At 43.8% G+C, this 27,933-nt stretch overlaps 1 protein-coding gene across 1 annotated transcript in view; it reads left to right on the forward strand.

Annotated features, from left to right (window-relative positions):
* Positions 1 to 27,933, forward strand: part of CFAP61 (cilia and flagella associated protein 61) — a 270,087-nt gene that overhangs the window by 101,776 nt on the left and 140,378 nt on the right. Inside the window, exons 13-16 of the mRNA XM_007454529.1 lie at positions 11,673 to 11,799; positions 16,211 to 16,288; positions 18,689 to 18,895; positions 21,764 to 21,898. Coding sequence (XP_007454591.1) covers positions 11,673 to 11,799; positions 16,211 to 16,288; positions 18,689 to 18,895; positions 21,764 to 21,898 — 547 coding nt within the window. The remainder of the gene's footprint in view (positions 1 to 11,672; positions 11,800 to 16,210; positions 16,289 to 18,688; positions 18,896 to 21,763; positions 21,899 to 27,933) is intronic.

Raw genomic sequence — 27,933 nt, forward strand, 5'->3', positions numbered from 1 at the left:
AGCCGCGGCTCGCGCCCGTCTCTGGAGCTCCTTTAAGCAGCGCTCTTAATCCCCTCTCCTCGCACACCAGGAAACAAAGAGGGAAGAAAAAGTCTCTTGCCTCTTCGGCAGCTCCAGACTTTTCCCCGGACTCCCTCCCGGCCAGCCGTGGCGCACTAACCCGCTGCAGGCTGTGTTCACGCCGCCAACCCCAGTCCTCTCTGTGCGCTCCGACCGAAGCCCGAGCCTCAGCTCCCAGCCCCGCCCGCCCCGGCGGGTGAGCAGACAAGCTTCTCGGGCTGGTGAGTGCCGGTCGGCACCGATCCTCTGTGCGGGAATGTCTCCGCTTTGCCCTCCGCGCCCCCGTTGCTGCGCTCTGCTCCGCAGCTCCAAAGCTCCCCACTCCGCCACCCGCAGTCTCCGCCCACGAAGGGGCTTCCTAGTGTGTGGAAACCTTTCCTCCTTCACAGCTCCCTCCCACTGGTGCAGGTCCTGTCCCTATTCTTTTGTCTCTGTTTATTCTTTTTTCTTTTGCCCTACCCAGGTACGTGGGGGGTTTCTTGCCTTTTGGGAGGTCTGAGGTCTTCTGCCAGCGTTCAGTAGGTGTTCTGTAGGAGTCGTTCCACATGTAGATGTATTTCTGATGTATTTGTGGGGAGGAAAGTGATCTCCACGTCTTGCTCTTCCGCCATCTTAAAGCTCTGCCAATCAATGTGATTTTTAGTAGACAGTACAGGTGTCTTCATGACTAAGAAAAAAAAAGAGTTATGGAGGTCAGAAATCCAGAACACCAAACACTGGGGCTATAGGTGCTGCTGCAGTGGGCTGGCTAGGGCTCGCCTTCCCTCCGCTGCCTCCGCCAAGGCCGGGATGCTGCCGGTGGTGGCGGCGCTAGTGGGCGGCTGGACTGCAGTCTACCTGACAGACTTGGTGCTGAAAGTGACCAAGGCACAAGGCCCTAGGCCTTTTCTCTTCCCCCACCTGCACTGGAGGCGGGCGGCCGGTTCCCACGTGTGGCCTTCCGTGGAGTAAATTAAGCAGAGCCGGTTGCAGTCGGGCTATGGCGGGTCCCACCCGGGAGGCAGGCGCCGCTAGCAGGCTCGGAAGTCCACGCGCTGCCAAACCCCGCTCTGCACCTGGGAGGAAAATTAAATGTCCGCCTGGAAAGGCATTGTTTGCCTTCGTTATCTGCCTTCGCTGTCAGCCTTCGTTGTCAGCCTTCATTGTCTTTAAGGCTGCAACCCTCCAGAGACTCTGGTATTGGAAAGAATCTAAATCAAGTTCCTGTTGAGCTCTTAAGGCCCTTCTATATTGCATAAATAGACGCCTGGGCTAGATTTTATAAGAATATTTGAACAATGGCAGTCTTGTGGATTTTTATCTAATACAAAGTAATGCTTTAATTTCTCTTATCTTTTTCTAATTCTTTTTTTAAAATTGAAGTATAGGTGACTTACAATATTACATTAGTATCAGATACAACATAGTGATTCAATATTTTTATAGATTATACTCCATAAAAGTTATAAAATATTGGCTATATTCCCTGTGCTGTACATTGCATCTAATTCTTGTCTTTTCATAAACATGCTTCTCACAACATGAGTTCTTCTAAAACCATCTTTTGAAATTTTAAAACTTAGATTATCAGTGGAAATGTTTTCAGTTGGAAATAAAAGAAACCCCAACTCAGAATGGCTTCAGCCATAGGAGAGTCATTGGCCTCCATAGCTGGGAGGTCTAGAGATGGGCAGGGCTTTGGGGTTTAAATCTTCGGGGTCCTGGTTTCTTTCAGTGTCCACTCTGCTTCCCCCGTGTCAGTTCCAGCCTGAAGTTGGCGTCCCTCACGTCGGCCTGATGGCTGACACCTGTGACCACCACAGTGGGGAGCTGGCTGCAGGTGGGCTTTCTTTCCCAGAGGCCCCAGGCCCATGCCCCCCTCATTCACCCTGTACTTGACGTTGAGTGTGCAGGGTGTGCCCGCCCCCATCCTAGGTGCTGGGGAAGCAAAAGTGACCCAAACCGACAAAACCCCTCGCCCTTATGGTGCCTGCACTCGAGGTGGAGGAGAAAGACGTAAAGAAAGGAGAGCGAGAAGATACAGCGTGTGTAAGCGTGAGGGTGACCGCAAAGAGGGATGAGAGATGCAGGTGCGGGGCGGGGTGGGGAGAAGGAGGCAGGGGAACAGCCAGGTGGGCACGGCCCTCCACACCCACGCTTTTCCTGCCGTGGCTTTAAAGTACATCATGTCCTTCCATTGCTTTTGTTTCACTTCTCTTGACATTTGGGATGGATCGTTCATGCCCTTAAGTTTGGTTACTCTAAATTTCATGACCTCGTGTCCTGGTCTCCCACCCGATCGCGTTCCTCTTCCCTTGGGAAGTTATATTCGTGTCTGTCACCTGCCCTTTGGCCGTGCTGCTGAGCACGGTGACAAATCACTAACTCAGTCGCTAGCAATGCCACCTCTCTTGTCAACAGATTCCACGCGAGGGCCCCTCTCGTTTCCTTTGTGGCTGCTGGTCTTTGAGAGGACGGTTCTCAATATTTATGTTAGCTTTCATTTGGAATGTGCATAAACTAAATGCTTTTTAACACTAGTTCACTGAGTGATCTCTGGGATGCTTCCGCATGTAACCTGAGGCTGGAGTGTGGCACAAGAGCCTCTTTCCTTTTCCTTCTGCTGCCCGTCCTTCATCATCACCCCGGCTCTCCTTCTTTATTCACGAGCAGAGGACACATTTTGGTGAACCAGCCACTTATTCCATCTTCCTGCCCTTCCAAACCATGTTTTTCTGAAATTTGCCATTTTTAATTTAGGGGACTATGTTTAGAACTTACTCATCCAACTGATATTTACTGTGCCAATAATGATTTTCTGTCAATAAATATTGACAGCTAAGTTGAGTCATACCACCAATTGTCAACTTTGCTCAGCAAATAAAAATGCCCTTAGGTAGTTGGCTTTTAAATGTTTCCTTCCCTCAGTATTTTTGTTTTATGTGTGTTTCCGTGGGTGACTCACTCATGCCTGGTTGTCACCTTTTTCTAGGACGTCACCGTTATACCTGTTTTGGGCTCATGTTGTCACAGAGGGTGTTTTAGGGATATCAGTCTTTCTGGTGCTTTTAATCAGCTTCCTTGAAGAGAAGGCAAGAGAAGCTTTATTTTGTGGTTATTGTTTTGTTTTGTTGTTCGGATTAAACTGAAATGCTGATGGCTGTCGAATTATTTTATGTTTCTATTACATAGATCACTCCTTTGGAATTCAAAAAGACTCGAATTACTTTTTCTTCTTTCCATCATTTACTTTTAATTTACTGACATCAAAAAATTGCCCTATATTCTGTAAGGCCGAGGGACGACACACACATAGACTGCTAGGTGTCTAAAATCATTCATTCGTTCAACTTAGGGTCGAAAAATCAACTGTTAAATCTTTTCCCTTCTGTTTTTATGTATGATTTTCTGTTTTGTCATGCATGCAGTCTGATTAAATGCTGTAAATTCTGACCTTTGAGGCCAGAGTCTGCCGAAAGCAGGAGGAGAAAAACTCCTGGGAATCAAAACTTTCCAGACCCAAGAAGGGACAAGTGGGCAAGGGTGACATCATTTCTTCGTGGAGAGGCTAGATTTCCCAAGGCATCCAAGCACATCAGAGGGAGGACGTGTTAGACAGTAGTGCCGTGGGGAGGTGAAGGACCACGGAGAAGGGTCAGGAAACAAGGGAGCCCCACGCAGGACCCCTCAGGAGACCTTGCTTTTTCTGTGGCTGGAGGAAGCCCTGTGGATGGATGAGGATGGCCACAGCAAAGTGCCTCTCTGATTCAAGGTGGCTTTAGAACAACGTGTGAGCCCTTGAGGAAAGAATGTCTAAGCCATCCAGGTGACTGAGCACGTGTTCACTTCCAGGAAGGTGGTGCAAGGTGACCTGTATAACAGGTGGGAGCTGGGGGCGTGGTTTCCTTTCTGGTTCCGCACCTGGTTATGGGACAGAGGAAGGGGCTCAGTATAGAGGTTATAATGAAAGAATGACGATCAGAAACTCCTCATTCCAAACTTGTGGAGAGGTGAAAGTGGGACCACGTTTAGGTATATCTGGTGGGCCCGCCATCTGTTTCGGTTCCGCCAGGCCCCAATTCTGATATGTAAACATCAAAATGAACTTTGTCTCTTTGGATATTTATTTAGCACATTAAAAGTTCATTCCACAGAAGGTCTTGACATCATTTTGTAAACCCTCAGTTGACTATTCTTAACCTTTATGATTTATCTGAAAATATGGCAAGAAATAAAGATAGCTGCTCGATAATTTGACAATAAATGCAGTCTCCTTTTGGTGTGTGTGACATCCATGTATATTTCAAGAAAATTTCATTTTAATTAAGGATCACACATGTTGAGAATAAAACACTAAGCATCCTTACAACTTTTTTTGTTTAACATCTTTATTGGAGTATAATTGCTTTACAATGTTGAGTTAGTTTCTGCTACAACTTTCTTTTGAAGTCATTTTATTTTTCCAGAGGCCCTCTATGGCTAAAACACAGACTGAGGTCTGCGTAACTCCTGTCCATTTCTAACCTCATTCTCATCATTTAAAATTTGAAGGGATTTCAGAATTACTTCTCTGAAGATAGTTCTGGAATCAATAGTAGGTCAGCTCCACGAGGGCAGGCCTTGTGGACTGTCTTGTTCCCAACACCCAGGACATGCTGGGCACACAGCAAATGTTGAGTCAGCATCTGGCTGACTGAGTCAGAATGACTGACTGAGTGAGTCATGCTCAATAAAGCCACTTGAATCGTTGATTTTTAAGGCATGCATTTCAATTGAGGATCTGTTTCTTATGCATATTAATTTTTCTCTTTTTCTGGGTGCTCCTGTCAATTGCCACATAAAAGCAATCAGGACACATACCTATTGCCACAGTTTCCCTTTTGCTGTCTCTAGGTCCTCATCATCTTATTCCTGGTAAAAGCAGAACTAACAGGCTCCCGACGTGTAAGCAGGTCGTATCCACACCAGCCACTTGCCTTAGAGCCCTGGTGAAGAGGTCACTTGTGGAGCAAAACTACATTCTGCTTTTTGAGCTAAGCAGAAAACAATTGAAAAAGCGTTCAGAGGCAAACACGAAGCAATAGAGAGCAGCCTTTTCCAATAGAACTACGGAGTGAGCCGCAGAGTATGTGATTTTAAGTGTTCTAATAGCCTCAGTAATTTAAAAATCAAAAAGAAGTAGGCAAAACTAATTGTAATATTTATCAGTTAACCCTTTGTAGTCAAAATATTATTGCTTTCAAATACAATCAGCATAAACAAGTATCAATGAGATCGTCTGCATTCTCGTTTGGGGCCAAGTCTGCAGAATTCAGTGGGTATCTTGCATGGACAGCACATCTGGATCCAGAGATGCTACCTTTCAACGCTCAACAGCCACGTGTGGCTTGTGGCCTCCAGCCTGGACGGCATGGCCTTAGAGCAGGGCACAGACATGCCACTGCTGCTCAGTCCTCCCCTGAAAGTCCAGGAACTTTCATGTAAATTGTGAAACACTCTTCTTTGGCAAATGTAAGTAGCAGAGGTGAGAGCTTCACAATATAACACAAAATGGTTGTGTTCCCTAATCGACAGTAGATTTTCAAGGAGAAACTAATGAAATAACGTTTGAGTTTTTGTGATACTTGGCAGTAAAATGGCCCCTTTCCCTCTGAACATGTGAGCACTGCTGTGTGCTAGGAAGAGCCCTGGGCTTTAAGAGTGGACCACGATGTGGTCTGAGCTGTGAGCCTGGCTTGGGGAGGGTAGGGTGGAGGGGGACGATGCCCACAACCCAGAGAGCAAAGGCCAGCACAGTGGCTCCCCCAACACTCTTAATAACTTATTTGTAGCGTTTGTCATGCACAGAAGCCTGGGGGAAATGCTCTGGCCGTCTACATGCAAGCTGTATAATTCACTCATTCAACAGATGTTGCTTGAGCACCCACTATGTGCCAGGTGTTGGTCTGGCCAAGGGGAGGCAGCAGTGAGCAAACAGACCCAAATTCTTATCCTCATGAAGTTTTACTTTAGTGAGAGGGGACAAGCAATGAACAAAATAAATAGAAGGTAGGAAGTACTATGGAGAAAAATACGAGATGAGTCAGAGGAGAGATCCCAGAGGAGGGGTGCTCAGCCATCCTAGGACTTTGGGAATCATTGCTGAGGCCCTTAACCTTGGTCCACAGGGAGAATTCAGGAGAAAACCGCATCTTTATTTTTATTAAGGCTTAACTAAAATCTAGCATTTCCTTCCATTGTAAAAGTAGGCAACAAACCACAGTAGTGTCAGTAGCACCTGTAACTTTCTCTTCCATTGAAACAACAGGTATTTTCCTATATCGTGGGATTTGCAGATATCTGCAAATGTTGCTTAAGGCCTATGCTCATTTATACAGCAAAAATATGGAGATTATTAGATCACTAGTGAGTCATGTCATTTAATGAGGCCATAGAGCGTAATCCTACATGTTTTATTTTGTGCATTTAAAAACACTTTTCTGAGAGGGGTCCTTGGCATAAAAGAGCTTAAAACCCCTGCATTTACTGAGATTTGAGTAGAAGAGTGGTATGATCTGACTTAGCTTTTTATTTATTTATTTATTTTGCCTGCATTGGGTCTTAGTTGCTGCACTGGGGCTTTCTCTAGTTGCGGCAAGCGGGGGCTACTCTTCATTGCGGTGCATGGGCTTCTCATTGCGGTGGCTTCTCTTGTTGTGGACCACGGGTTCTAGGCACATGGGCTTCTGTAGTTGCAGCACGCAGGCTCAGTAGTTGTGGCATGCAGGCCCTAGAGCTCATGGGCTTCAGTAGTTGCAGCTTGCGGGCTCTGGGGTGTGTGGCCTTCAGTAGTTGTGGCGCACAGACTCAGTAGTTGTGGCTCGCAGGCTCTAGAGCACAGGCTCAGTAGTTGTGGCGCACGGGCTTAGCTGCTCCACGACATGTGGGATCTTCCCAGACCAGGGGTCGAACCCGTGTTCCCTACCTTGGCAGGCGGGTTCTTAACCACTGCACCACCAGGGAAGTACTGACTTAGCATTTTATAAGCATCACTCTACCTGCTTTGTGGAGGATGAGTGTCAGGCGGGAGAGGTGGGAGTGAGGAAGACCCATCAAGGTGCTGCTGCAACAGCCCAGGCAAGAGGTACTGGTGGCTGCGCCAGCATCTGAAGTCATGAGAAGTGGTTGGGTTCTGGGCGCATTTTCAGGGCAAGCCAGCTGACGTGCTGCCGGGAAGTGAGGCGTGCGAGAAAGAGAACCAAGACTAAGCCAAGGGTTTGGGCCTGAACCACAGGAAGGATGGAGCAGCCATTGACTAAGCTGCCAGCGGCTCTGGGATGGTAAGAGCGAGATGACGGGTGGAGGGCCAGGTGCTTTCATTTGGGAGAAGCAAGATCCTTTAGATTAACTTTATCCAGATCTTCAACAGTATTTCAAATCTTTTGCCCGACACCAATTTGTGAGCAAAGTGTCTCAAACTCTAGCAGTATGATGGTGGAATTCATCTTATTCTTGTCATAGTTACGTCAGTTTTTTAATTCAGTATTCTGAAATTATATTGTTAGATCTCTACAGATTTGATATTGTTATATCTTCCTAGTGAACTTTTACTTTTATTGTTAAAGACCCTCTTTTCCTCATAATGCTTTTTGCCTTGGGGTCTAACCTACCTGATATTATGTGCCGCACCAGCTTATTTTTTTGACTCTTCATTGCCATCCACCTGTCCTTTTCCCTTCATCTTTCTTTGGTATTGTATATATGTGTATTTTGTAACAGCTTTATTGAGGTATGATTCACACTATACAGTTCACCCACTCAGAGTGTACAATTCTGTTGTTTTTAGTACATTCACAATTCATCACCCCAAAGGATACCCCTTACCCATGCTGCAGTCACCCCTGTCCCCTTGTCCCCCCCCGGCCCCCAGCAGCTAATCTACATCCTGTCTCTATACACTTGCCTATTCTGGGCATTTCATATAAGTGGAAAGAAACAGTATGTGGCCTTCTTTCACTTTTCAAGGTTCATCCCTGCTGTAGCCTGTGTCAGTACTTTATTCCCTTTTGTGGCTGAATAATACTCCAGTGTATGGATAGACCACATATTGTTTATCCCTTCAGAAGTTGATGGACATCTGGGTTCTTTCCATTTGGGGAACTATTATGGATAATGTTGCTACGAACATTCACGAACAAGGTTTCCTGTGAACATGTGGCCTTAATTCCCTTGGGTATTTTCCTAGTACTTTTGTGGTCTTGTTTTTCACATTTATATCTTTAATTCATCTGAACTAGATTTTGGCATAAGGTGGCCATATCAGAATCAAGTTCTTACCTTACACTTAAAAACTGCCCATACTATTTGTATTATTAATGCGATCGTAAATTGATCATCTTTGTATCAGTTAATTATAGATGTAGATTGTTCTTGGCAAATATGCTGCTTTGTCCATAGAACGGAAGCATGCATTAAAATGTAAGCACAGATATTCACTACAAGTGAAAGCTAAGTAGGTTAGAGTATTTCACTTTATTAATAGTAGGAGGAGTAGCCCTGCTCTATTTGGTAATAACACCCCAATGACTGGAGAGCATGCATTATATGAACCCTACATCGTATGCAGGGCCCATTACAAAACGAAAATGTGGGACACCAGTCTAAGGTGGAGAGGTCATCTCCCCCTCGCATGGGCCCACGGCTCCATCCCGTGGCAAACAGGCACCGGCATGCCCTACATACCTGGGCATGGGGTGGGCTAGAGTTCCACACTGAGTTGCCAGCCGAGCACAGCATGTCACTGCCTGCCCTGGGTGGGGACCCTGGGTGAGGACGGCCACCACCCTGCTCTGATTAGACACCTGACCTCGATCCTCCCCATGCCCGTGTCCAGGACCCCAGTGAGGGTGGAGCGGGATGGTTCAACATGGGGCTTCCCGATGCAACCCAGTCGTCACCCCTGGCAGAGGGTGGCAGCAGTCACAGGGCAGGGCCGGGGAGGTGCCAGGGGCAAGGTACCGATGGGGGAGAAACCATCACAGGTGCTGGTGCGAGGTGGGTACCACGTGTGAACCAAGGCTCCAAGCCCCGGATGTGCTCCACTGTCCTACTTGACTTCACGTAAAAACATGAAATCAAAAATAAAATTAGTAAGAATTTTGAGACTCATGAAGCCCGCCTGGGTTCAGTGTAATTTTTTTAACTTCTTAACATACTTTGAAAACTTGGGGAAGAATCTGGCTTTATGTACAATGTAAATATGACATAAAGCACGGTGCTGAACATTTTAAATTAAAGTGTGACATTGTGTTGTCTGGTTAATGGGTATAGTCAGTGATTTTTTTTAACCTTATTCTTTGTACTTTTTAAATTTTTATTTTAAAATTATTTTAATTTTATTTTTTTAAATTGTAATAAAATTGCTTTACAATGTTGTATTAGTTTCTACTGTACAATGAAGTGAATCAGCTATGTGTATACCTATATCCCCTCCCTATTGGACCTCCCTCCCACCCATCTAGGTTGTCACAGAGCACCAAGCTGAGCTCCCTGCACCGTACAGCAGGTTCCCACTAGCTATCTATTTTACACATGGTAGTGTATTTATGTCAAACCTAATCTCCCAATTCGTCCCCCCCCCGCTTCCCCCACTGTGTCCACATGTCTGTTCTCTACGTCTACGTCTGTATTCCTGCCCTACAAATAGGTTCATCTGTACCATTATTCTGGATTCCACATATATGCGTTAATATACAATATTTCTTGTTCTCTTTCTGGCTTACTTCACTCTGTATGGCCGTCTCTAGGTCTATCCACATCTCTACAAATCACCCAACTTCTTTCCTTTATATGGCTGAGTAATACTCCATTGTATATATGTACCACATCTTCTTTATCCATTCATCTATCATTGGACATTTAGGTTGTTTCATGTCCTGGCTATTGTAAATAGTGCTTCAGTGAACACTGGGGTACATGTGTCCTTTTGAATTATGATTTTCTTAGGGTATATGTCCAGTAGTGGGATTGCTGGGTCATATGGTAGTTCTTTTTTTAGATTTTTAAGGAACCTCCATACTGTTCTCCATAGTGGCTATACCAATTTACATTCCCACCAACAGTGCAAAAGGGTTCCCTTTTCTCTACACCCTCTCCAGCATTTATCGTTTGTAGATTTTTTTGATGATGGCCATTCTGACTGGTGTGAGGTGATACCTCATTGTAGTTTTGATTTGCATTTCTCTAATAACTAAGTGACGTTGAGCATCTTTTCATGTGCCTCTTGGCCATCTGTATGTCTTCTTTGGTGAAATGTCTATTTAGGTCTTCCGCCCATTTATTAATTGGGTTTGTTTTTTTGGTACTGAGCTCCATGAGCTGTTTGTATATTTTGGAGATTAATCCTTTGTTCGTTGCTTCATTTGCAAATATTTTCTCCCATTCTGAGGGTTGTCTTTTCATCTTGCTTATGGTTTCCTTTGCTGTGCAAAGCTTTTAAGTTTAATTAGGTTCCATTTGTTTATTTTTGTTTTTATTTTCATTACTCTAGGAGGTGGGTCAAAAAAAATCTTGCTGTAATTCATGTCAAAGAGTGTTTTTCCTATGTTTTCCTCTAAGAGTTTTATAGTCTCTGGTCTTACATTTAGGTCTTTAATCCATTTGGAGTTTATTTTTGTGTATGGTGTTAGGTAGCATTCTAATTTCATTCTTTTACATGTAGCTGTCCAGTTTTCCCAGCACTACTTATTGAAGAGGCTGTCTTTTCTCCATTGTATGTTCTTGCCTCCTTAGTCATAAATTCAGTGACCATATGTGCATGGATTTATCTCTGGGCTTTCTATCCCATACCATTGATCTATATTTCTGTTTTTGTGCCAGTACCATACTGTCTTGATTACTGTAGCTTTGTAGTATAGTGTAAAGTTGGGGAGCCTGATTCCTCCAGCTCCATTTTTCTTTCTCAAGATTGTTTTGGCTATTTGGGGTCTTTTGTGTTTCCATACAAATTGTAAAATTTTTTGTTCTAATTCTGTGAAGAATGCCATTCGTAGTTTAGTAGGGATTGCATTGAATCTGTAGATTGCTATGGGTAGTATAGTCATTTCCACAATATTGATTCTTCCAATCCAAGAATATGGCATATTTCTCCATCTGTTTATGTCATCTCAGATTTCTTTCATCAGTGTTTTATAGTCTTCTGAGTACAAGTCTTTTGCCTCCTTAGGTAGGTTATTCCTCAGTATTTTATTCTTTTTTTTTTTTTAATTGATATTTACTATTGTTTTCTTCATTTCTATTTCACTTATTTCTGCTCTGATCTTTATGATTTCCTTCCTTCTGCTGACTTTGGGTTTTCTTTGTTCTTCTTTCTCTTTTTTTAATTTTTATTTTTAAATTATTTTAAAATTTTAAAAAATTGAAGTATAGTTGGTGTACAATGTTTGCACTTTTTTAAATGTGTGTTTTCCAGGTTTTCTAGAATGAAGAATTACTTTTGTAGTTAATCAAACCCCAATGTTATATAAAAAATATTTTACCAGATATTATTTTATATAAGTGTGATCTGTTACAATTCTGTCTCCATTTGGGTGGAGGACAGAATACCTATTTTAGTACCTTAACCTGAAAAAGAAAATGTGTCTCTCCTTACCCAGGACCATTAAAATAAGATTAGCTACTCTCTCGGATACTCCTGGTGTTGAAAATCTCGTCAGCACCCTCGTGCTGAGTAAAAGCATATTGGAAGATTTACAGCAGTACAACGAGGCTCGCAGGGACCCTGTAAGTACCTGCTATGACCAGACTGGCTACTTTTCCTCATGTTTTGGGACTACTATGACCCACGTACGTTCAACCCCGAAGTTTCCTTGGGCCTAGTTGGAGAATCGTGTGGTGGGGAGTGGCGGAGGTGGGAGGGAGAAGAAAAGAACAAGGAACTGAGGTTTAAGGAAGTGGGGCTGTTCTTCTCACTAGTGGCCCTATGAGGGCTGATCAGATGCCCTAAATTCTTATCACGGGGCTGGAAAATTTGAACTTGATCTAGACAAATATAACAAAATTAGATCTCAGTGCTTGGAATAGGCACATCTGACCAAGGTTAGCGGATCCTTGGGGTGCCTGGTGCCCATCCCAGCAGCACCCCATTTTTCCCTTCTGGGTGATGGGTCTGTCCATACCCTTGAGGATGCTGGCTGCATCCTCAAGGATCAGATTGGCTGGGAAGATCCTGTATGACCAATGCTGGGTTCTTTTTCTAGTACAGTTAACTGTACTGTACTTTTGCCATTGCAGAGGGCAAGCTAGCGGTGGTCCTTACATCATCGCTGCTTTCTTAAGGACCAGGCCAGTTAACTTCACCAGACATGGAACAATGAATGTAGCTAGGGAAATGCTTAATTACTTCTTGATGAATTTTATTAAAAAGTTTTTTTCACTGAAGCATAACCAATAAAATGTTTGATGGCTTTCACAGTTTGAATACGCCACACAACGAGCACCTGTTTCAGGAAACAGACTGACCCCAGCCCACTGGAAGTCCCTTTCAAGCTCTCATTTAGTCACTCTTCCCCCAGTTAGTACCACCTTGACTTCTAAGATCATAGATGCCTGGCTTTTGAGCCTTATTTAAAGGGATCATACAGTGTGTTCTCTGACATCTAGCCTCTTTTGCTCAGCAATGATTGTGAGATTCATCCACATTGTGCTGTAAAGTACTGATACTTCGTTGCATGAATACACCTCAATTGTATGTCTTCATTCCACCTCTGGGGTCATCTGGCGAGTTCCCAGTTATGGGCTCTTTTGGATAAATCTCTCAGTTAATTTGAAACTCATCAAGAGGGAGACAACAAACACTAAACGTGGTGAGATGTTTAATATTTATAAAGGCATTGAATTAAAGTAAAACTTCCCTCCAGCACATGTTTTTTTGTTTGTTTTGGTTTGTCTTGGTCTCTTTGTTTCTTTTTTTGTTTGTTCCTTCCCTCCTGGCTCGCTGACACAGGGGTCTCCAAGACACATGCAGGGAGTCTGTGAGGTAAAAACTATGCTCAAAAGAAGAGTAAGAAATTATTTTCCTTTTCCACTGAATTGATATTCAGCGGAAAGGCAATGGTGGGCAAAACCTCAGGGACCTCAATGTGGATCGAGGCAGTGTCACCAAACTTCCCAGTGGCCTTTGAGTTTGCTGCGATGCACTCACAGCAACAACAGGAATAGAAAATCCACAACGGGATGTCACTGTGCACCAGGAGAATGGCTAAAACAAAGAAGAGTGACGCCACTCAGGCCTGGCGAAGGTGCGGGGAAATTGGATCACTCCTATGTTGCTGGTGGGAATGTGAAATGGTATTCCTGCTCTGGAGAACATTTTGGCTGTTTCTTAAAAAACAAACAGAAAAAATGCAACAATCATCTCTGAGCATTTATCACAGAGAAATGAAGACTTGGTCACAAATGTTCATAGCAGCTGGAATCAGCCCAGATGTCCTCCAACAGGGGAATGAGTAGGGTGAGCTGTGGCAATTCCATGCCATGGAATAGTGCTCAGCAGTGCAAAGGGATGCACCAGTTTTTTTTGTTTGTTTAAGTATAGTTGATTTATAATGTTGTGTTAGTTTCAGGTACAGCAAAGTGATTCAGATAAATATATGTGTATCTATACAGTAAGTCCTTGTTGTTTATATATTTTATATATAGTAAGTAGTGTGTATCTGTTAATCCCAGACTCTTAATTTATCCCTCCCTCCCCTTTCCCCTTTGGTAACCATAAGATTGTTTTCTATGTCTGTGAGTCTGTTTCTGTTTTGTAAATAAGTTCATTTGTATCATTTTTTTTAGATTCCACAAATAAGCGATATCATATGGTATTTGTCTTTCTCTGATTTACTTCACTTACTATGGTAATCTGTAGGTCCATCCATGTTGCTGCAAATGGCAAAATTTCATTCTTTTTACGGCTGAGTAATATTCTATTGTATATATGTACCACATCTTCTTTATCCATTCGTCTGCTGGTGGACATTTAGATTGCTTCCATGTCTTGGCTATTGTCAATAGTGCTGCTATGAACATTGGGGTGAATGTATCTTTTCAAATTAGAGTTTTCATCTTTTCTGGATATATGCCCAGAAGTAGGATTGCTGGATCATATGGTAGTTCTACTTTCAGTTTTTTAGGGACCCTCCATACTATTCAGGAATGCACTGTTGATTCATACATCAGCTTGGGTGGATGTCCAGAGAATTATGCTAAATGGAAAAATAAGCCAGTCCCTAGAGGTTGCATACTGTATGATTTCACTTATATGACATTTTTGAAATGACAACATTTTAGAAGTGGAGAACAGATGGTTTGTTGCCAGGGTTAAGGATGGAAGTGGGGCAGGAGGCAGATAGGTGTGGTATAATAGGCAACCCACGAGATCCTTGTGTTGGAACTGTTCAGTATCTTGACTGCAGTGGCAGACATATGAACCTACACAGGGGATAAAATTGCATAGATCTTAATACACACACACATACACACACATGGGTGCGCGTGCACGCACGCGAAATGGCATCACTGTGTGTTCCTTGCTTGTCATATGATACTAGTGTTTTGCAAAGGTTACCATTATGGGATACTGGGCAAAGTGTAGAGGGAATCTCTCTGTATTGTTTTTTACAACTGCTGGTGAATCTGCAACTATCTCCATAGACATTTTAATTAAAATTCAAAAAAAAAAGGGAAAGCCAGTTGCCCTTGAAGCTGTAAACATTAACTTACTAAGTCTTAGCCCTTGAGTACATGTATTTGCAGTATTCTGTGTAGCAAAATGAGACGTGCGCATACTGCTCTTGGCTGCAGACTGAAGTATATTGGTTGTTTCAAGAAAAATGTTTCTGCAGTTGTTTGAATTGCAGGCTGAAGAAGCACCGTTGTCACAGAACAGCTGGCAGACAAAATATGGTAATTCAGTCCTGGGGAGTTGGCAGACTTTTTCTTAAAAATGAGTGAGGTGAGAGTGTCACTCCAAAGAAACAACTGACAGCATGTGTTCCCCCATGATAAAGTCCACGTTTTCAAGAAAAAAATTAGACTTTTAGAAAGTCAGTATCTGCCATCATGAGCTTGACAGCTTCCCAAAACTTAAAAAAACTTTTTCTGATGAGACTGGCGGTGATATTACCAAACGCAATGTTTTGATGTTTTGTAATGAAATAGGTCAACATTTGGAAAATCTGCATAAGCTTGGTGAATCAATATTTTCCAGATAGACAGTACACGATGTTACAAAATCATGTATGGGTAAAAGATTCAAAGTGCAAAAGAGACCAATAAATTTTAATGTAGTAGGGTGTACAAAGTTCACTGACATGGTTTCAGAGCCACATTGCAACTTATCTTTAAAACACTACTTACTACATGTTGAGTTTTGGGGGCGCATCAAAGGAGAATATCCATAATTATCTGAAAATATTATTTAAATACTTCTCCCTTTTCCAACTACATATCTTTGTGAAGACAGATTTTTTTTGCATATATTTCAACCAAAATAACATGTTACAACAGATTCAATACAATACAGAGTTAGGCGTGAGAATCCAGCCGTCTTCCATTAAGCCAGATATTCAAGAGATTTGCAAAAATATGAAACAATGCTACTCTTCTCTCTAACTATTTTTATCAAACTAAAACATGTGCTTTAATTAATAAATTCAACAAAAATTAATAAAAGAATTCAAAATTTTCTCAGTTTTAATTTCTAATATAGAAAATAGTGGTAGACATTACATACATGAACCAAAGCTCTTTAGCATCCTCAGGATGCAGGGGGCCTGGGATGACAGTGTTTGAGAACCACTGATGTCATGCTAAAGAAAACCGATTCCCAGTCAAAGGAATGTGGTTTGAATCAATAGATCCATCCCGTACCAGCTGGAGATCTTGGCAAGGCAGCCTCCCAGGCCTTATTTTCTCGTAAATGAAGTAGAGATGTAATGGTAATACTTACTTCAGAGGGTTGGAGTGAGGGTTAAATGCATACACAGAGGGCATTTAAACTATTACCTGGCCCAGAGGTAAGTGGTGATAGGATGGTGGCTTTATCATTGTCGTTATGTGATCACGGTTGAAACCCTTTATTGACAGCTTACGGAAACACTGATAGCAGTATTTTTTAGGGTCTTAAAATATCTGCTTCTCTTGTCAGGATGGAACACCACTGCAGGCATTTGTAGCCGAAGTTGCAGAGCAAGTAGTTGGCATTGCGGTGATCAGAGATGAAATGGTAAATTGTGAAGTGGATACTGCTTCCCTTGGTCGTGCCTTTTCCTCTTGTGAATCAGCACACAATGCCTCTTTTGAAGTTTCATTTTTACTTATTTAGGATGAATGTCTTCTTTTTCTGAAGGCTGTAGATCTGCTTGCATCCCACTGGGCAGCCTTTCAAGTCTCCATTTTTTTTTTCGGTTCAGAATGTTTAAAATATTGCGAAGAGTACGTGAAAACATTCACCATCTAAAAATTCAAATAACCTTCCACCACCAAAAACAAGTCCCAGCTCCCTCCCCAAAGATTACCACTATTGAGAGTTAGGCATTTATCCCTTCCAGCATTCTTCCTTGCACTTATTTTCATGCATCATGTGTGTGCGTGCGTGTGTGCGTGTGTGTGTAAGTGGACATCTAATTTTATTTTGTCCCAGTGCACAGCCAATTATTCCAAAGTATTTATTACTGAGTAGTCCATTCTTTCCCTGCTGATTTAAAATGCTGCCTTTATATTATTAAATTTCCATGTGTCTGTGTCTATTTTTACTCTCTGTTCTGTTCCATGGATTTATTTGTTGATATCTATTGCACTATCACGTACTTTGGTATCTGGTGGGGAAGTCTTCTCTTATTTATATTTTTTGCCTAAAGTTTCTTGGTTAAACTTGGGTGTTTTCTTTTCCAGATAAACCTTGTAATACTTACTATGAATTTATTTGTGCCTATGTAGATTTTACAGAACAATTTAGGCAGAACTGATAATTATAATATTGAGACTTCCCTTCTGGGAACATGGCTTCTGGAAGATACCCTTTATCATGTTAAGGAACTTCTCTCCTATTTCTAGTTTACTAAAAGTTTTTGTTACGCATGGGTGTTGAATTTTATTAAATGTGTTTCGGCATTTATTGAGATGTTCGTATGACTTTATTTCTCTAATGTGTTCAAACTATCCTTGTTCTTGGATTCATTTCTCTTTTGATTCAATATATCTTTAAGAATTCTTGGAGAGTGAGTGGAAGAGGGTAGGGTCTCTGAGTCCACACACATATACAAGTTTTCATCTGTCCTCACACTTGAACACTCATTCAGCTGTGAATAGAATTCTTAAGCAAATTATTTCTCATCAGGGTGTTGATGTTTTTACTCTCATTATCTTCCAGTATCCAATGTTACGGATAAAATACAGTCTGATGTAAATAAATGTATGTATGTTTGCTTTCTCTCTTGAGAATTAGTTTTTCCCTTTTATTCCAAAAATTCTTATGAAGTATCTTATGCCTCTTTTGAGCTTGGGAACATCTTTCTTCTATGATTTCACTAATGATTCCTTCCCTTTCATTTTCTCTATTCTCCATTCCTTTTTGGATGGAAGTGACCCTTCACTGTCTTTTACCTTTCTTCTTGTACTTTTTAATCTCTTGTACTTCTTACTCTTCATTCTAGGAGTTGTCCTTGATTTTATCTTCCAGATTCCTAATTTACTGTTCAGCCACATCTAGTCTATTATCCAGGCCTTCTATTGGAATTTTAATTTCAGAGTTCGTGTGTTTAACTTCCAAGGCTCTTCCTTGTTCTCTTATTGTTCCTTTTTTGTAGGAGCTTGTTTGTTATGTTTTGTTTTGTTTTTTTTGTTTGTTATGTTTTATGCGAGATCCTTTTTTGGTATCTCTGAGGACACTGAGTAGAATTTTTTAAAAATTCTCCTCCATTTGCTGGATAACCTCTGTTTCCTCTGGAGTGAGGTGTATGCTTCTCTAACTGGTCTTTTGCATTCGTCAGTTTTCCCCAAAAGTCTCTCCATGTCATGAATGAGAGATTATCACTGTGGCTGGTTGGCATGGGCTCTTTGATGGTAGTGTATATCTGCTTCTCCATTGCATTGCTCTGGCCACTGGGAGGCTGTCCATGAGCAGGGACTCAAGGCTCTCCAGGTTTTTAGCACAGCTGTGAGGAGCAAATCCCAAAGCTCTGAGCCACCCTCCAGAAGTAAGCCATCAAAACAAGTGACTTTCAGGAAACCTAAGTTTTAGCTTTAAAAAAATTAACAATGAAAATGAGATAGTAAATAATAGGAGGGAAAAACTTGTCTCTCATTATTGTACCTAAAGCCATTTTTTTTTTTTTTTTTTTTTGCGGTACGCAGGCCTCTCACTGTTGTGGCCTCTCCCATTGCGGAGCACAGGCTCCGGACGCACAGGCCCAGCGGCCATGGCTCACGGGCCCAGCCGCTCCGCGGCATGTGGGATCTTCCCGGACCGGGTCACGAACCCGCGGCCCCTGCATCGGCAGGCGGACTCTCAACCACTGCGCCACCAGGGAAGCCCCCTAAAGTCATTTTTAAATGATGTTTCTCAGAAAGCGCATGCCGTTTGTTTAAAACCTTCTTAGGTGTCCTTTCTCACCTCTCTTTTTAGGATATAGAGTACATACGATCCCACTACAATATTGAAGATTTCATATACTTTAGTCACCACCAGCACGAAGAGCATGGCCACCTGTATCACTTTGCCCTGAACCCCATTTTTCAGCACTACACCAAGTTTTTTCTGAAGGAGATCCTCCGTTTAGGATATAAGTCCTGTCTCTACTACCCTGTTTACCCGCGAGCCAAGGAAGGCAAGGTAAAAGAATGTCTTAAGTCACTTTTCCAGCAGATCTGTGTCACGGTGTCATTTGTGTCGTGTGCCATATTTTATTTCTTCTTCACTCCATGCATTTTGATTATAATGTGGCTCTGAATTTCAAATGGCCATATTGAATTTGGTCCTTTTCTTACACTACAGTGAAAACCCAGAAGGCTTTGAATTTCTGAAACCATCGCAACCCATATAATTAGTAGAAGAAATTGTTGGCTCTTCCATATCTACAAAGCAGACACTGAAAGCTATGGAAAAACACTCTAAGGGATGTGAAAATCAAATTATTTCTCATGTGAATTAGTGAATGCCAAAATGTCCTGTGATGTTCTTCAAGCAAAGAATGTTCTAGTAGTGAACCCATAGAATAAATTAGCTCAGTCCTTAATACTGGTGTGCTGTCACGGTATTGCAAAACAGCAGTATAACATCCCCATAAAAGTGATGGGTAAAGAGTGGAGATATGTGTTATTGATGTAACCTTTATGTAGTAGATACCTCTATGTCTGCATGATACTTGTACTTACGTAGAGCAATACTTCTATAACAAACACGTGTCTACTGTGTATGCATTATGTATATGGTGCACAAATGGCAAGCTCTTGCTTCCTGCTTCCGTGTATCCTGCTTCAGTCTCCTTCATAGCACTTCTCACTCGCTCACATTCTGTCTTGTGCCGTAAAGCTGGAGCTGTTTGTCCTGTTCAGAGCTGCAGCCCTGTTACGTAGAAGAGTCCCACACACTCACACGCGCTCACACGTGCTCACACGCAGTGTCCTGCTTGCTCACAGGCGAGGGCTTCTTGGAGCTGGATCCCCAAGCAGTTCTTTCCTGCAAGATGGTCCCTCTGTCACTGACAGTGTTGATGCAGACTTGAGGGGTGTTGAGAACTGAACCCCCAGGTAGAAATTTCTACCCCCCTAGGTAGAAATTGTCCCATAAGATCCCATTCGTGACCAAAAACTTTCTTAGGCTCTGCCTAGAGTCTGACATTGTCATGTCTCTTCTTAGTTACCATGGTGAGCTAAGTGGGTTTTTTAAATGCTCTGAATTATTAAACTTAAAAACAATCTAAGGTATATGGGTACCTACACATAACAGTAATTTTACCAATGTATCTTATTTGACAAATGCCTTTTGGGGAAAAACAGAAGGAATGGAGGAGAAAGAAGAAAAAACATGGAAAAAAGGTAGCGAATGTAGAATATGCTCTAGTGATGATTTTTTTCCTATCAAAATGCAGCCCTACAGCAATGTGAATATGCCCCAGATTTGAACCTGGGACATGGGAAGTTTAACAGTTTTGCCTGAAAATCCTGGTCCTGCACGATTTCTTTGTTCTTCACATTTGGCCAAGTGCCAATCTGGTGACCTTTGAGGATGTGATGTCACATTCTCAGTTTTTATTCCCAATGTTGCCTGCCAGTGCCCAGTTGGTAGAAAGTCCTTTTGCATGCATCCTAAAACATGGTGACTTGAACTGAACTCATTGAGTGTTCACGTATTTCCCTCCATGGTGTGGAATTAGGACCATGTTACGCGCTATTGTATATATAACATAGAAACACCCTTGGAAACAGATTTCCTCTCTGTCTGCACCTCTAGTTGATTTATACATGTACATTTAAATAAGTGCAAGAAGCAATACCAAATAGTACAGGTAAGAATCTCCAAATTCTGCTATAAATCCCCAGTTGACTGCAGTACAAGTGAGCTTTTGGCTGACATGATGAAGACGGTTTTCTCCACACCCTCCTGCCAGAACATGTACTGAGAGCTCTTCCAGGCTTAAAAACACAGCTTTGGCTAGAGATCCCTGGGTTCTGTTTTTCAGTGTGTAAAATCAGGCGGTGAAGTTCAATAGTGAAGGATTTTAGAAATCCCTTCCAGAAGCTCTTAGAAAGGCCTAGGGGCTATTTTTAGAACCACAGATAAGTCGTATGTAAACCACGTCATTTATTAAACTACAGCTACAGTTCCGTTTTACTTTCTCTGCTTTCCAGGTTGAAGTCGGTAAATGTCTCATTAAAAATTTTTGGTTTGACAGTTTTAACTCTCTGAGGTTTACACAGCTGAAATACCCAAAGCTTAGGGGTTTCACCAAAACCCCTAAGATTTCATAAATGTGAAAGAAATAAAGATCACCATGTTCCGTTTTCTCTGCCAAGTCTAAAACTTGGATAAAATTAATATTTAAAGCATTCGCCTAAAACATGATTTATTGTAGCCCATTTCGGTAAGCATAAATCCAGCTCATAATTTAGTATTAATATAAAGCAGAATAATCTGATCCAGCCCCCTTCCCCCTCCACTCCCCCACTCTCCGGTTTTATCCTTTTGTTTTAAAACACTTATCTGATCAACAAAGGTCCAGCTGAAGTAGCGGGGACTTTCACAAACATGAGGATTTTCACATCTGCGCCCTATTGCCCCTCAGATGACATTTTTATCTATGTGCCTTCTGAAAGCAGCTTGTGTGAAACACGCAGGTTACCAGTACGCAGATAATACAGCTTAATGGGGTCAAATCGAGCTGATTCATGATCACTACGGAGAAGAATATCCTCCTGGGGAAAATACTTGTGCTGAAAAATCCCATAAACCAAACCACTTGTTTATCTGTCATTCCCACAGAGATAGTAATGCAATTACTCCCGTAATTATCTTCATTAGTGTCAGGCATTATCTACAATTCATTCCTCTGGTCGAAGAGTATGTTTGTTTATTTGCTGGTTTCCCCCCAGTCTCCGGTTTGGCCGGGTTGGGAGTTTTGTATTTGTCGAGGCGCGTGCCGGCAAATGTGCGCGCGGCTCCCACGCCCTTCCCCCTAAATTCGAGGTCGCTGTCTCCCAGTTTCAGAGCTCCGGCGCCCACTCGCTGACGTCCGCCCTCCACTACTTGGTTCCCGTGCGGCCCCGACGACAGATTGTCTATCCCCTGGAAAAGCTTGGCATCAACGCCCCATCAAAGGAGGTCTCCAGGGACGCGGTGGGTAGCCGGCGGCAGCAGGCGGGGCGCAGTGCCAGCGCGGGCGAGCGGGCGGGCGAGCGGGCGGGCGGGCGTGGCAGATGGGGCGGCGCTGCATACGCGGAGCCGGAGCCCAACGGCTGCTCCTTCATCCCGGAGCCCAGGCTCACTCCCACCGGCCCCTGCCCTAGGGTGGTGCCTCCGCAGCAAGCCCGGAGCAGAGCGGACGCCATGTGGTCCCTCGTGACGCGCCACCCCCCCTCACATGGGGGACGCCGCCGCGGGCTGCTGCGCCTCAGAACCAGTGGCTTGGGGTCCACCTCCCAGCATCTTTCTGGGTTTAGCCCCTTGCTCCAAAGCAGACTCCCCTTTCCTTCATGCTCTGCTTTCTCGGTTTGAGAACCTAGGTCTGGCTGCGTGAGGACGTTTGGGGCTGAGTCCTGAGCTAGGTTTGTTCCCTCCTCCTGGGGGAGTCCGCGTGATGAACAGGAACGTCTCAGCTGTCCTGGGTGGCGGGGGCTTTGACCTTAGAGTGCGCAGCCCTGGGACACTCTTAGACCACAACAGGAAAAGGGACCAAACAGAACCTAGATTTCGCTTACAGTGGAAGTGTACGCGTAAACAGCCACACGCAGAGCCGTGTTCAGGAACTTGGCTGGAAGCGTGACTTTGTCGGGCTGACTTACATGTAAGCTTGTACTGTATGTGCACACTTCCACTTAAATATGGTAGAAAAATGACCCCTCAGTGGGCCGACACTTGTTCTTTGTGAGAGAGAAAGGAGGAAAGTGGAAAGGTTAAACTCTCCAAACGTTTAGCAAAGGAGCTAAAAATGGTGCTCAAATCAACACCCCAGTTTTGCAGGACATGCGTCACCTCACGGACTCCAGCTCCTGCTTTACATATGGGAGGTGGGTCCACCAAGACCCATCTTAGAGGCAGCTGCTTACTGTGACCCAGGCTGCTCTAAGTCCTATGTAAAGTCCTAAGTCTTTATATTTGTAAAATAAAAAATAAATTTGTATTTATTTTCTAAGTTCTAACTTTGTATTTGAGTAGAGACTAAAAACGAATAGCCTTTCTTTTGCCCTACCCAAATCTTCATTATGGAAAATGTGAAGCATGTACAAAAGTAGAGCAAGTTCTATGAAGCAGGGATTCTCCTTCTGTCGGTGCTGAGGGACCTCGTCGTCTTCTTTTTTTAATGTACAATCCCTCATAGACTGATAGTTTTGTGAAATGTGAATCCTAGAAGGAGATTAAAAACAGAGGCCAAATTCAGGTCCTATTATTTTATCACTAGGTTTAACAGACACAGAATTACTCTGCCCACTTGCTCTCAAAGCTTCTGAAGGCGGACGGGCACATGTTTCAGCCCGCACGACGGGCTGCGCAGAAACAGCCCCAACAGGGTTCAACTCTTGGCCAGTTTTGCACCTTCTACAGCCCCACTCACTTCTCCTTTTCCTCCCTTATCATCTTGCAACAGATACATGTCATCCCTTCATCCAAGACCACAGGTGTGTCCTTAGGTAGCAGGGCCCCAGCATCACACTTCAAAGAGGAAGGGGCCCCAGGCAAATCTCTAGGACCGTGGGGTCGACCACCAGGTGGTCTGCTGGTGTGTGGAGATCCTGGGATTGGACTCTTTTGGAATGAGAAGCCAAGAGAGTGTGTCGGGGTCAGGAAGGGTGGCCTCATCTATATCCGTCACTGAAACACAGCTAATGTGACGTCCTCCTGATCCCAGGAGAAGGGGCCACAGGTACAAAGTACAGAGATGTAGCTTCTGTGTGAGAGGTGCTGCGCTTTTGCAGCCACTGCTGCGATGCCTTTGAGTTGGGATAGACCGCGTGGCCAGGCCAAGAGAAGCCGTCACACGTCGGCGGCAGCCCGCAGCCCCAGCACCTTCAGCCGGTCCCCAGGGGGCGTGAGTGGTATGGCTGGGGGGACGGGGAGCAGCACGGGGCTGCCACCTGGTATCAAGAGCCATGTACCTGAACCTCTGGAGCTTCCCCATTCTCACCCCACCCCCACCCCTGGGAATCTCCAGAACTGGATGACTGTGAGGTGAGCTGGAGCTCCTGGTGGGGAAAAAGCCACAGAAAACATTTTGTTTCACTTAAAACAACCCTACCAGGACTACCCTGGTGGTGCAGTGGTTAGGAGTCCACCTGCCAGTGCAGGGGACACGGGTTCGAGCCCTGGTCCGGGAGGATCCTGCATGCCGCGGACCAGCTAGGCCTGTGCACCACAACTACTGAGCCTGTGCTCTAGAGCCCCACGAGCCACAACTGCTAAGCCCGCGTGCCACAACTGCTGAGGCCCACGCGCCCGGAGCCCGTGATCCGCAACAGGAAGGGCATCCATAGTGAGAGGCCCGCGCGCCGCACCGAAGAGTGACCCCCGCTCGCTGCAACTGGAGAAGGCCCATGCACAACAGCGAAGACCCAGCGCGGCCACAAATAAATAAATTTGTAATAAATAAATAAAATAAAATAAAATAAAATGATCCTATCATGACTGCCCAGGTTGTCATGAGTTGAAATCATTGCTTACATTTAATAAGCTTTTTCATGGCCATCTCTCTGTGCTGTGTCCCCACAGAGCCCCGGCTTATTTCAAGACCTAGCAGAGGATGGATTTTGTTTAATTAATTAATTGATTGATTGATTGATTTTGGCTGCGCCAGGTCTTAGTTGCGGTACGCAGGATCTTTGTTGCGGCATGCGTGTCGGATCTAGTTCCCCGACCACGGATCAAACCCAGGCCCCCTGCACTGGGAGCACGGAGTCTTTTTTTTTTTTTTTTTTTTTTTTGCGGTACGCGGGCCTCTCACTGTTGTGGCCTCTCCCGTTGCGGAGCACAGGCTCCGGACGCGCAGGCTAAGCGGCCACGGCTCATGGGCCCAGCTGCTCCACGGCATGTGGGATCTTCCCGGACCGGGGCACGAACCCGTGTCCCCTGCATCGGCAGGCGGACTCTCAACCACTACGCCACCAGGGAAGCCCAGGGAGCATGGAGTCTTACCCACTGGACCACCAGAGAAGTCCCCAAGGATGGGTTTTTAAATCCCTGCTCCAGGAGGACAACCACTTACCAGATGGGTGGGGCTGGTGCTCGTATCCGCCACTTTGTGCTGTGTTGTTTACTGTGTTGGTGAGTTCTGACTTTTTAAGAAGTACTTTACTGCTGCTTGTTATACTTATTCTTGAGAAGAGTTTAGTAAAGATTTAGATTTAGTAAACAAGGTTTAGTGAAAACGTTAGAAATCTTAAAGTTGGACCAGAGGATTATCGAGAGCATAATCCACATGGGATGAGCCTAGACATTCAAACGTTAAAATACTACATTACATTATTTTAAATTTTGAAAAACATTGTAGGCGGATTTAATGTTTCAGGCTGATTATCTGAGTCAAGGTGAGCCAGATGGAAAAGTTTTAGGAGGACTTTCTACAGGGTCCTAAGCACATTGATTTCTTAGCAGAACAAATAGTATTACAGCCGTTGAAGTTGAGCGATTGTCTTACTAGATGAATCTCTCTTTGTCCCTTTAAGTTTTACACTCCCCTCTGCCCGGAGCTACGAGCAACCCTCAGCGCCCTCACATGTCCGCACACTGCTCTCTCTGGGCACTGGCCTTTCATACTTTTTATCCCATCTCAGACTGACCATCCGTTCCCTGGCTTTCACCTAGGAAGCCAGTCTTCAAGGGAACAGATCACTTCAGGCATGAGTAATGGGATAGAAAGCGTTTCATCTCGGTGGGTTGCCAATTTGACTCTGGCACAAGCCAGCAGAGATTGAAATTCATCACTGCGTGGCAGGGTAGTGTGCTCCCCTCGCCCCAAGGTCAGGTAGCTGCTGCCTGGTTTAGATGAGTCGGTGTCCCTGCCACCAAACTGTCCCTGTCATTCGTATCAATTGACAGCGTGCCCCGTGTCAGGTCACAAGAAAGGACCTGGAAAACATGTGAATGGTTTTCATCACACATCACCGAGGTAGGCCCGGAAGATTCATCATGTCGCCACAGTCAACCAGCAGAGATAAGTGGATAAGGGAAGGCTTTTTCCTAACCGTAATCCACGTGGCATGGATCGAGAAGATTCGTTTCTTAGCTTGAATGGGCTGTCTTGGCCTGGGCATTTGCACTCTGAGAATTATTATGATGGGAATTTTTAATGAAATGAATCAGTGTGGCCCACTTGCATGCGAACTATGATCTGGGAAGTGCTCAGAATTTGGCTGAATGAACTGATGGCCGTATTAATTTACAGACTGTGGACCAATTTGACCCACACTTACTTTCGGGTGGTTCCTTGGGCAAGCTGGCTTGCTGTCCTTCCTGCCTCCCCGTAGGGATTCAAACATGACCGTGACAGGGGCCCTGTCCACGGGGAGCGTACAGCCCAGTGTCAGTATTAACGTGGGACTGCTCAGGGCTGGTTAAACCAGGGATGGGAGAGGGCTGCATGGGTCCCTGAGCCCCGCGGGGGTCAGACCTGTTCTGCGGAATCCTTTGGGAGGGAATGTGTCTGGTCGGAGGCATGGTTTCCTTTCCAAGACTGGGGTTTTAAATGACTCTTACTTGTCATATTAAACACCAGAAAATCTGCTTTGAACTTAAAAAGCTCCTACCTTTGCTTCGGTATTAAGAGATGCTCCCCATCATCCACTTCAATCACTTTGGTTCTCTATGTTGATTTCTAGTGTTCATAGAATTAGTGTCAACTCACCTCCTTTTTTTTTTTTTCCAAAATTTTTTTGTACCAGATCAATCCATCTTCTTTCAGATGACAGAATCATCTCAGGAATCGGACTTTCAGAGTGATCAACACCTGTTATTTTTTTTGTGGTTGTTTATTGGTGACGGTCTGTTTAAATCTCGACTAATGAATTATTTGAAGCCTCCGTTTTCCCTTTGTCCTTCTACAAAAGAAAAATGACGGTTTGTTTAACCCCCCTTCTCGGAGCTAAGTGCTGGCCCGATTTTTCCTAGTGTGTGATCTCTCAGGAAGATGTCACGCTCTGGCATTCGGTTACCCTTTGAATCGCCCCTTTCATCTGGGCTGTTCTTCCCCAGTTCAGCTATAATTACCATCTGATGGACTGTTGCTGGATACTGTTTCACTTGTACATCTGCTGCCCTAGGAAATTGCATTATTCTCCCAGCACCTGCTAGATTTTCCCCAGCTTAATTGTTTCTCCAACCCCTTCCTTAAACTTGGAAACTTTCACTGCCCAGTTAGACTTTCCTTGGTTGTACTTGTATGTGTGTGTGTGTGTGTGTGTGTGTGTGTGTGTGTGTGTTTAAATTAGCCCTTTAGAATCTCCTTGGTAGAAGTTTCTAAAAATGCAAACCCATATTTTTCAACATCATATATGCACTGAACATTATTAATGTGACCATGGTGATATTTTCCTGAAATGAAATTAACCCACTTTAAATCACCACCATGAGTCCAGTTTGCTTTTTCAAGCCACTTCCCTGCCATTTCCTACAGTTACCCTACCTATGGGAAATGCATTTCCTCCTATTTATGATGAACCCTTTTCTCTGACATTCTTAGAATAATTTACATAAATTCCTTTGTGAGCTTTTTTTTTTCAAACAAAGAATATAGGTTGTATGGTCATTTCTTTCCAATTCTTTGAATACTATCTAGCTTAGTATTGTACATAGTGTATATGTGTACATCAAAATGACTTATGAATCAGTGATTTATTTTCCTTGTTATCAAATTCCTCCCTCTTAGAAAGGTTACAGGGTAATAAACAACAACTACTACTACTATTACTAACATGCTGTCGCTAAAGGCTTCCCATGAGTTATCTCGTTTAATCCTCATATCAACACTTGTAAATAGTTACTGCTACTGTCGTCTTCAATGTGCATAAAGAAAACAGGCTTGCAGGAGGGAGAGTAAGTGACTTGTCCAAAGGCGAATTCTTGACAGAGTTTCAAACCCAGGCAGTTGGATGCCAAAACTCATACCATTATATATGCTCTCTTATCTAAAAAGTTAAAGCAGTGATATCGTGGCTTATTGTAGG

The sequence above is a fragment of the Lipotes vexillifer genome, unplaced genomic scaffold (genome assembly GCF_000442215.2).
Source record: "Lipotes vexillifer unplaced genomic scaffold, Lipotes_vexillifer_v1.1 scaffold365, whole genome shotgun sequence".
Classification (NCBI taxonomy): domain Eukaryota; kingdom Metazoa; phylum Chordata; class Mammalia; order Artiodactyla; family Lipotidae; genus Lipotes; species Lipotes vexillifer.